Source organism: Gekko japonicus, unplaced genomic scaffold (genome assembly GCF_001447785.1).
Source record: "Gekko japonicus isolate JY-2015 unplaced genomic scaffold, Gekko_japonicus_V1.1 scaffold2921, whole genome shotgun sequence".
Taxonomy (NCBI): Eukaryota; Metazoa; Chordata; class Lepidosauria; order Squamata; family Gekkonidae; genus Gekko; species Gekko japonicus.
The window spans coordinates 41,119-50,413 of record NW_015167624.1 but is presented as its reverse complement, the minus strand read 5'-3'; the positions used below and the strand labels follow the sequence as shown (position 1 = coordinate 50,413).

Sequence of the window (9,295 nt, the reverse complement as noted above, 5' to 3'; positions counted from 1 at the left end):
TAATAATAATATACTTTCCATTTATTAATCGCTTTCCCCAGTGGGCTCAAAGCGATGTACAGTTACTCAGTATAGACAAGGGACTAACAATGTTTGTAGGGGAAAGGGAAGACAACATATATTCATTTAATTGCACACGCCTCACTGCCCGGTGTAGACTTCTTCTGCCTTGGCTCCGCACGGCTGCTTGTTTGAAATGGATGCCTGGGGGGGGGGGACCTGTGGCACTGTGCTGCAATGCTCCCTCTAAGCTATGGAGTCTTGTGAGCAAAGATTCTATTCTGTGAGCTACCGGCATTAAAGTTGTGAGCAGGCAATTTGGCTACTGCATCAATTAGTTTGCCCTGGAGCCATTCTTCCTGAGCGTAGACAAAAACGTGTGAGCCAGAGGTTAAAAAAACTGTGCGCTAGCTCACACTGACTCAGCTTAGAGGGAACACTGGTTGCCAGATCTGGGTTGGAAAATACCTGGAGACTTTGGGGATGGATCCAGGAGAGGGCGGGGTTTGGGGAGGGGAGGGGCCTCAGCCTGGTACAATGCCATAGAGTCCACCCTTCAAAGCAGTCATTTTCTCCAGTGGAGCTGACCTCTGTCAGCTGGAGATCAGTTGTGAAAGTGGGATTTCCCCAGGCCCCACCTGGAGACTGTCAACTCTACACTGTACCACACTGAGGTCCCTGTCCTCCCCAGACTCCATCCCTGAAACTCCAGGAGCTTCCCAACCTGGATCTGACAACCTGACCCCCCGCCATCCCCCCACCGGTGGCTAGGGAGGACCTGGCATCCCTACCAGTTGTACGCCAAGGCACTGCCAACTTTCTCGGCTGGCTGTTGGCAACTTTCCGGCCTGCTGTTGGCAAGACTTAGGGCGGCGATAACAGGGGGTGTTGCAGTCCCGAGGATTCTCTTGGGCTGCCAGTGAGCCATCAAGCACGGTGGGGGAAATGTTCTGGCGGGGATGTGGAGGCAACACCCGGTCTCCACGGGGTTCAGCCGCCCTCCCAGAAACAGAAGGCTGTCCAAATGTGGGCTGCGCAGTCTCTCCGCAATCGCCCCAAGTGAGAGGGGGGTCCAGCTGGATTCTTTGCGGCTCCTCAGACTCGTGGCAAGAGAGCTCTGCTGCAGCGTGGGAGGGTGAGCGGTGCACAATCCCTTGCGTTCCCGAGCCACGGGCCCTGTAGGGTTTAGGGGACTGCACACCTCAACACTGTTGCAGAGGCACCTGTGCTAATGCATGGGGCAGTTAGACTGTTTCGCGCTCTCCATGCCAGGGTTTCCGTCTCTTTCCATGCCACTCTCCGGCACTGACGCCCCTATTCCTTTGCTGCTGCAGGCGCCCGCTGACCAGCTCCCCTGCGTGGCCGGTGGCAACGAAGGGCATGGCCGCAGTTTGGCAGCAGGTTTTGGCTGTTGATGCAAGGTAAGTGTGACGGGGGTGGTTTAGAGACAGGGCCCTTCAGTGCTGGAAAGGAGTTGGGGGTTGTCCCGGGGTCGATGGTTCAGGAGGCAGACTGCCCTCAAAATCCAAGTCCGGCGGGCTCCCGCAGCGCTGCAGATGTACGGCTGCCGACAGTTCTACTCTCGATCCAAAATGATTCATCTGACAGAGCTGTCCTCAGTCAGTTGCAAGAATTAAAACTGCCACTCTAACATAGCTGAAGAAGTGTGCATGCACACAAAGGCTTTAAACCTTATTGGTCTTCAAGGTGCCATTGAGTATCTGAAGTGTGCATGCAGGCAAAAACTATAAAGATAAAGGTTTCCCTTGCTCAAAAGCCAGTTGAATCCGACTCTAGGGGGCCGTGCTCATCTCCGTTTCCTAGCTGAAGAGCCAGCGCTGGCCAAAGACTTCTCCGTGGCCGTGTGGCCGGCGTGACTAAACGCCGAGGCGCACGGAACGCTGTTACCTTCCCACCAAAGCGGTACCTATTTATCTACTTGCAATTTCTTGCTTTCGAACTGCTAGGTTGTCAGGAGTTGGGGCCAGAGATGGGAGCTCACTCTGTCATGTGGCACTCAGGTCTCGAACTGCTGAATTACTGACCTTCCATTGAGTATCTGAAGTGTGCATGCACGCAAAAGCTTATACCCAATATTAAACCTTGTTGGTCCCAAAGGTGCCATTGAGTACCTGAAGAGGTGTGCATGCACGCGAAAGCTTATGCCCAGAATTAAACTTTGTTGGTCTTAAAGGTGCCACTGAGTATCTGAGGAAGTGTGTGTGTATATGAAAGCTCATACCTTGATTATAGAGATGTAAAATTTCCGGAAATTTTGAAGGTCGGGGAAAAAACCATTTTTTTCTGGGTTTTTTTTTGGGGGGGGAAGAAATTTTCAGAAAAATTGAAAAAAAGCTACATCAGTACTTCTTTTTTTTTCCAGATTGAAAGTCATTCTGTTACTTTAGGAACATAAGATATGACTATGGACATTTTTACTTGGCATGAAATTATCACAACTAGCACATTAAAAATATAGTGTACCCAAACAATTATTACAAACAGAATACCCACCCACATGCAAAAACAAAACTGAAACCTTTTTCTTTTCTTGTGACAACAGCACCTCCTAAAGGAAGAAATGCATCTTGTTCTTGCATTGGAGAGTTCAGTTTGTAACCTAGGACTTACTTGTCCTCAGTGCACAGAAATTAGTTCAATCTGATACCATATATATTTTTCAGAAATGATTTGGAAAACATTTGAACACCTTGTCTTAAAATATTTTATTCATCATGTTAAAATAAAACGTTCCATAATCAATTTCTTTTCTTTTTTCAATCTTTCCAGTTTTTTTCCCGGGCCTTCACATCTCTAACCTTGAATCAAACTTTGTTGGTCTCTAAGGTGCCGCTGGACTCACACTTCGTTCTGTTGCTTCAGACCAACACGGCTACCCCACCTGAACCAAACTCAACATTGATTAAGACTGAGCTGTTAAGCCAGAATTGTGGGCAGCAGAGTAGTAGGGATGACTTAGGGAGCGAAGTTTAAAGGGTTGCGATGACAAGGCGAATAGGGAGACAGCTGCCTTCAGGGGCTAAGCCATGAGTCTGAGAAGTCAACAGAGGGGGTGCCCTTCTGGGCCAGGGGAAAGTCAATCCTGTCGAAAGATAGATGTTAACTTAATATTAAAAAAAAGAGTTTCAGGTCGGCAGCCGTGTTGGTCTGAAGCAACCAGGGGTCATTTCGTAGAAAAAGAGGTGCAGGAGCTCATTAGCATAACTCATTAGCATAACATTTGCCTATGCCACACCCCCTGACATCACCGGAAGTGTGTCAGAAGGCAACACCCACCCCTCAGGCTCCACTGGACTGTTTTGGATTGCTAGCTATTGGGGGGGGGGATGTGCAGATCTGTCCTCACAGAGGAGGGAGAGCTTGTACCTGAATAAAACTTGGTCTTAAAGGTGCCACTGGACTGTTTTGGACCGGGGGGGGGGCATCTGCAACTTACCTGGCTGCTTCTTGCTCTAGAAGAAGAAGAAGAGATTGGATTTATACCCCGCCCTTCACTACCCAAAGGTGTCTCAGAGCAGTTTACAAACTCCTTTCCCTTCCCCTCCCCACAACAGACACCCTGTGAGGTAGGTGGGGCTGAGAGAGCTCTGACAGAAACTGCTCTTTTTTTCAAGGACAGCTCTTATCAGAACTACGACTTGCCCAAGGTCATCCAGCCAGGTGCAAGTGGAGGAGTGGGGAATCAAACCCGGTTCTCCCAGATTAGAGTCTGCGTACTTAACCACAACACCAAACTGGCTCTAACTGAGGGCTGATGGGAGCAGGGGGTGGGGCTTGTTGCATGTGCCCGCCCCCTGTGCTCTTTACTGCCGGAGCTCCGCTCCTGTGCACTCCTGCAGGAAATGACCCCTGGAAGGAACAGAACAAAGTATTGAGTCCAGGGGCACCTTTAAGACCAACAAAGTTTAATTCTGGGTATCAGCTTTCATGTATGTATCTGAAGGAGTGTGCATGCACATGAAAGCTTCTACGTTGAATAAAACTTTGTTGGCCTTAAAGGTGCCACCGGACTCGGACTTTGTTCTGTTGCTTCAGACCAATACGGCTGCCCGCCTGAATCTATGTCCTATGTATGTATGTAAGTGCTATCAAGCCACAAGCCACTTATGGCGACCCCACTAAGGGGGTTTTCAAGGCAAGTGAGACGCAGAGGTGGTTGGCCATCGCCCACAGAGCCTTCCTTGGTTGAACTCTCATCTATTACCTAACGTTGCTTCGCTTTCGAGATCGGCCTCTACCATGCCGTCTTTTCTGGCAACCTGTCCTAAACAAGTTGAAAATAAATTAACGAAATAAAGTGAAAGGCCACCCTCTTTCTCATGATTTCGTAGATGACAGTTGGCTAAAGATTCAGGGGCTAGTAAGCTGGACTGATTGGTGTAGTGGTTAAGTGTGCGAACTCTTATCTGGGAGAACTGGGTTTGATTCCCCCACTCCTCCACTTGCACCTGCTGATGTGACCTTGGGTCAGTCACAAGCTCTGGCACAGCTGTTCCTGAAAGGGCAGTTTCTTTCAAGAGCTCTCTCAGCCCCACCCACCTCACAGGGTGTCTGTTGTGGGGAGGGGAAGGGAAAGGAGTTTGTAAGCCGCTCTGAGACTCCTCTGGGTAGTGAAGGGCGGGGTATAAATCCAATCTCTTCTTTTTCTTCACTGTAAGCGTAGCTTCTTACCATATGATTTACGACTGCAGGAAATTCAGTCCGGCTTGTGGGTAGATATAGTACTGCAACCTGAGAGCCAGTTTGGTATAGTGGTTAGGAGCGCAGACTCTAATCTGGGAGAACCGGGTTTGATTCCTCACTCCTCCACATGCTCTTGCTGGTGTGACCTTGGGTCAGTTACAAGTTCTTTCAGAGCTGTTCTCTCATCAGCAGTCCTCAAGAGAGCTCTCTCAGCCCCACCTGCCTCACAGGATGTCTGTTGTGGGGAGGGGAATGAGATTGTAAGCCGCTCTGAGACTCCTTTGGGTAGTGAAGGGCGGGGTATAAATCCAATCTCTTCTTCTTCTCTTCCGCAATAATGTCTTGCTGCCCCTGTGTGGTAGGATGTAACTATTATTGTCAGCCGCCTTGAACCACAAGGAAATGCAGGATATGAACGTTTTGGTAGATGAATTGATAACAGAGGGCGGTGTGCTGCAGGGAATATTGTACGGAAGATTCTCTCCACTCAGTTGGCGCTAACCTAGGATAATTTTTATTCAAATTGGTACCCCTCCCTCCCTATGGCAATAGGAGCACACACACACACCCCCGGGTGGCAAGAAGAGCGGGGCGGGCTTTGCCGGGGTTCTAGCAGCTCGGCCTTCCAGCAGCTGACGCACCGACCCCTCCCCCCATTGCAGGTACAACGCATACCGCACTCCAAACTTCCCGCAGTTCCGCACGCAGTACATCCGCCGGCGCAGCCAGCTGCTGCGGGACAACGCCCAAGCTGGCTACGACCCCTCGATCCGCAAGCAGTACCTGCGTCTGCGCAGCCAGCTCCTGGCCCAACGCTACGGCCCCCTCTCCGAGCAGAGCAGCTTCCGCGCCTACAGCAACAGCATCATCCGTAGCAGTCGCACGACCCTCGACCGCATGGAGGTAACCGCGGGCCGCCGTGCCCGAGGGCGACCGGGGAATCGGAGCCATACCAGCCTGCTGCTCGGGAGCTCGTGAGGGGGCTAATTTTGGGTGGGGAGCGGACAGCGGGAGTGTCGCCGAGGCGCTGAGTGTTAGCGCCCACTGTGAGGAGAGAACGACCCCTCCAAGCGTGCCGTTGTTCGCCGTACAAGATTCTCTGCGCTTCCGCTCCATGCAGCCCAGTGTCCCTTCCCACCGTTATCACGGCCTTGTGTATCCTGCGAACCTGCAGTGTACTGGTCCAAATTAAATGGGATGCAAAGATGCACTTGCTATAATTCTGATTCCACTAGTCAGGCTTTCAAAAAAAACCACAACCCCGTTTATGATAGGCTTGTGAAAAGGGGCTAGAAAAGAGTGATTAACACATGGAATTCACTGCCACAGGAAGTGGTGGCGGCTACAAGCATGGACGGCTTCAAAAGGGAATTAGATAGGCATATGGAGCAGAGGTCCATCAGTGGCTATTAGCCACAAGGTATAGATAGGGGCTCTGGGGCAAGTGATGCTCTGTCTTCTTGGTGTTTGGGGGAGGTCAATAGTGGGGGGGCTTCTAATGTCCTGGCCCCACTGGTGGACCTCCTGATGGCACCTGGTATTTTTTGGCCACTGTGTGACACAGAGTGTTGGACGGGATGGGCCTTTGGCCTGATCCAACATTGGCGTCTCTTGTGTTCTTATGTTAGAAAGGGAAGGGCCTCAAACAGGGAAGGGGATAACTTCTGTGTCCTCAGGGAGTTCTTCAGATATAGCTGATCAGGGCTATTTTTGGGCAGGAACGCACAGGAACGGAGTTCTGGCTGGCTCCTGAGTTGGCCACACCCAGCAGGAACCTATTAGCATAATAGGCCACACCCAACAGCAGAAACTCATTAGGATTGGTTACAGTAGGCGTGTGTGGCCTAACATGCAAATGAGTCCCTGCTACAAAAAAAAGGCCCTGGGTTTTGACAACAAACAAGGTAAACAGAATAAGAAGCAAAAGGTGGGTGTGGCTGGATGACCACACTTCTGGCAACACGGGGCTGCGGCCTAATATGCTAATGAGCTGTGGTGTCAGGGTGTGGCCTAATATGCTAATGAGTTTCAGCTGTTGGGTGTGGCCTATTATGCTAATGAGTTCCTGCTGGGCTTTTTCTACAAAAAAAGCCCTGTGGCTGATGGATCAGCAATCATGAGGACTGGAAAACGGGCAAACAAAAAGCCCCGCATGGCTTGGGGCTGAGGTCTCTGAAGGACCGTCTTCTCCGTCCCGTGTTCTTGTCCAAGGATAAAGATCACAGGGCCGGCCCCTCCCGAATGTCCCCCCCCAATCGTAGAAGCTGGTATAGTGGGCACAGGAGAGAGGGCCTTTTCAGTGGCGGCCCCGTGGTTACGGAACAACCTCCCCAGGGAGGTGTCCCTGTCCCCCTCACTTTCGATCTTCAGGAGGCAGCTGAAGACGGTCTTATTTACGACTGCATCTGGTGAAGTCCTGGGTGGTGATTTTCAATTTGGGGTTTGGTGTATTGCATGTATTTTATGTGTGTTTCATCTGTGTCGTCACCTGCCTTGAGCTCCCAGAGGAAGAACGATAATGTTTTAGATTTATTTTAAAAAGAAGAAACTAAGTACTGTATTCTAGATCCTGGTTTCCTCTAGCACTGCCTTGCCCATCCCTCTTGTATGAGAGTTCCCTTCCCTGGATCCCTGCCCAGCTGGGGCATTTGTCCAGCCCTCCTTCTAGCATATCCTGTTTTCACGTGTAACTGTCTGTCGAATCACAGGATTTTGATGACGACCCAAGAGCTTCTGGTGAAGTCCTGGGTGGTGATTTTCAATTTGGGGTTTGGTGTATTGCATGTATTTTATGTGTGTTTCATCTGTGTCGTCAACTGCCTTGAGCTCCCAGAGGAAGAACGATAATGTTTTACGTTTATTTTAAAAAGAAAAAACTAAGCACTGTATTCTAGATCCTGGTTTCCTCTAGCAGTGCCTTGCCCGTCCCTCTTGTATGAGAGTGCCCTTCCCTGGATCCCTGCCCGGCTGGGGCATTTGTCCGGCCCTCCTTCTAGCATATCCTGTTTTCACAGGATTTTGATGACGACCCAAGAGCACTGGGCGCCCGTGGCCACCGCCGCTCTGTCAGCCGAGGGTCCTACCAGCTGCAGGCTCAAATGAACCGAGCCGTCTACGATGAGCGGTATGAGACCACCAGAGGTTTGATCTGGGACGCGAGTGGGCCCGGGAACACACACACACCCCCGTTGATCTCCTTGGTTGCACACCGTTCATTTTGATTATGTAGTATACCAGTCCCCAACCTTTTTGAGCCTGTGGGCACATTTGGAGTTCTGAGAGAGCATAAGGGACGCAGCACAAAATGGCTGCCACGGGAGGTGGAGCAAGCCCCAAAAGGCCTGCTGCAGCTTACTTTCAGTCACACTGTGAAGACCCTTGTGCTGTAGCGGCAGCAGCTATCAATTTGATGTAGTGGTTAAGAGTGACGGACTCTGATCTGGAGAACCGGGTTTGATTCCCCACTCCTCCACACGTGGCCAGCTGGGTGACCTTGGGTCAATCACAGTTCTCTCAGAGCTGTTCGCTCAGGAGCCGTTCTCGAAAGAGCTGTCTCAGCCCCACCCACCTCACAGGGTGTCTGTTGTGGGGAGAGGAAGGGAAGGAGGTTGTAAGCCGCTCTGAGACTTCAAGCGAAGGGCGGAGTATAAATCCAATCTCTTCTCCTTCTTCAAAAATCTGCACAGCCAATCAAATCTTCAGTGGCCCGTCTGAAGCCTTACTAGGCAAAAGCCTCACCTGGACCCATCTACTTTCCAAAAGCACCTGGTGGGTGCCAGGAAAGATGTCAGCGGGTGCTGTGGCACCCACAGGCATCATGTTGGGGACCTGGATGTAGAGGATGAGCAAACAGTGGTCATAATCAAGATGTCTGAACTTGGTTCTCACCTCGAACTAGGAGTTGAGGTCTGAGGAAAGGCCTTTGTGCTGCCTCCGCCTCCCCTGTTAGAAATGTAGCTCCTGGAGTGCCCCCCCCTTACCTGGAGAGCCAGTCTGGTGTAGTGGTTAAGTGCAGAGACTCTAATCTGGGAGAACCGGGTTTGATTCCCCCACTCCTCCACACACAGCTGCTGGTGTGACCTTGGGCAAGCCATAGTTCTGTCAGAGCTGTTCTTGAAAAAGAGCAGTTTCCATCAGAGCTCTCTCAGCCACACCTCCCTCACAGGGAGTCTGTTGTGGTGAGGGGGAGGGAAAAGAGTTTGTAAGCCGCTCTGAGACACCTTTGGGTAGTGAAGGGTGGGGTATAAATCCAATCTCTTCTTCTTCTTCTTTTACCTCACAGGGTGTCTGTGGTGTGGAGGGGAAGGGAAAGGAGTTTGTAAGCCGCTCTGAGACTCCTTTGGATAGTGAAGGGCGGGGTATAAATCCAATCTCCTCCTCCTTTTACCTCACAGGGTGTCTGTGGTGGGGAGGGGAAGGGAAAGGAGTTTGTAAGCCTCTCTGAGACTCCTTTGGATAGTGAAGGGCGGGGTATAAATCCAATCTCCTTCTTCTTCTTCTTCTTCTTTTACCTCACAGGGTGTCTGTGGTGGGAAGGGAAAGGAGTTTGTAAGCCGCTCCGAGACTCCGATGGGTAGTGAAGGGCGGGGTA

At 51.0% G+C, this 9,295-nt stretch overlaps 1 protein-coding gene across 1 annotated transcript in view; it reads left to right on the top strand.

Annotated features, from left to right (window-relative positions):
* WDR13 (WD repeat domain 13) overlaps positions 1–9,295 on the top strand; it is a 22,791-nt gene that overhangs the window by 3,696 nt on the left and 9,800 nt on the right. The window contains exons 2-4 of the mRNA XM_015414039.1: positions 1,335–1,421; positions 5,367–5,607; positions 7,719–7,845. Coding sequence (XP_015269525.1) covers positions 1,335–1,421; positions 5,367–5,607; positions 7,719–7,845 — 455 coding nt within the window. The remainder of the gene's footprint in view (positions 1–1,334; positions 1,422–5,366; positions 5,608–7,718; positions 7,846–9,295) is intronic.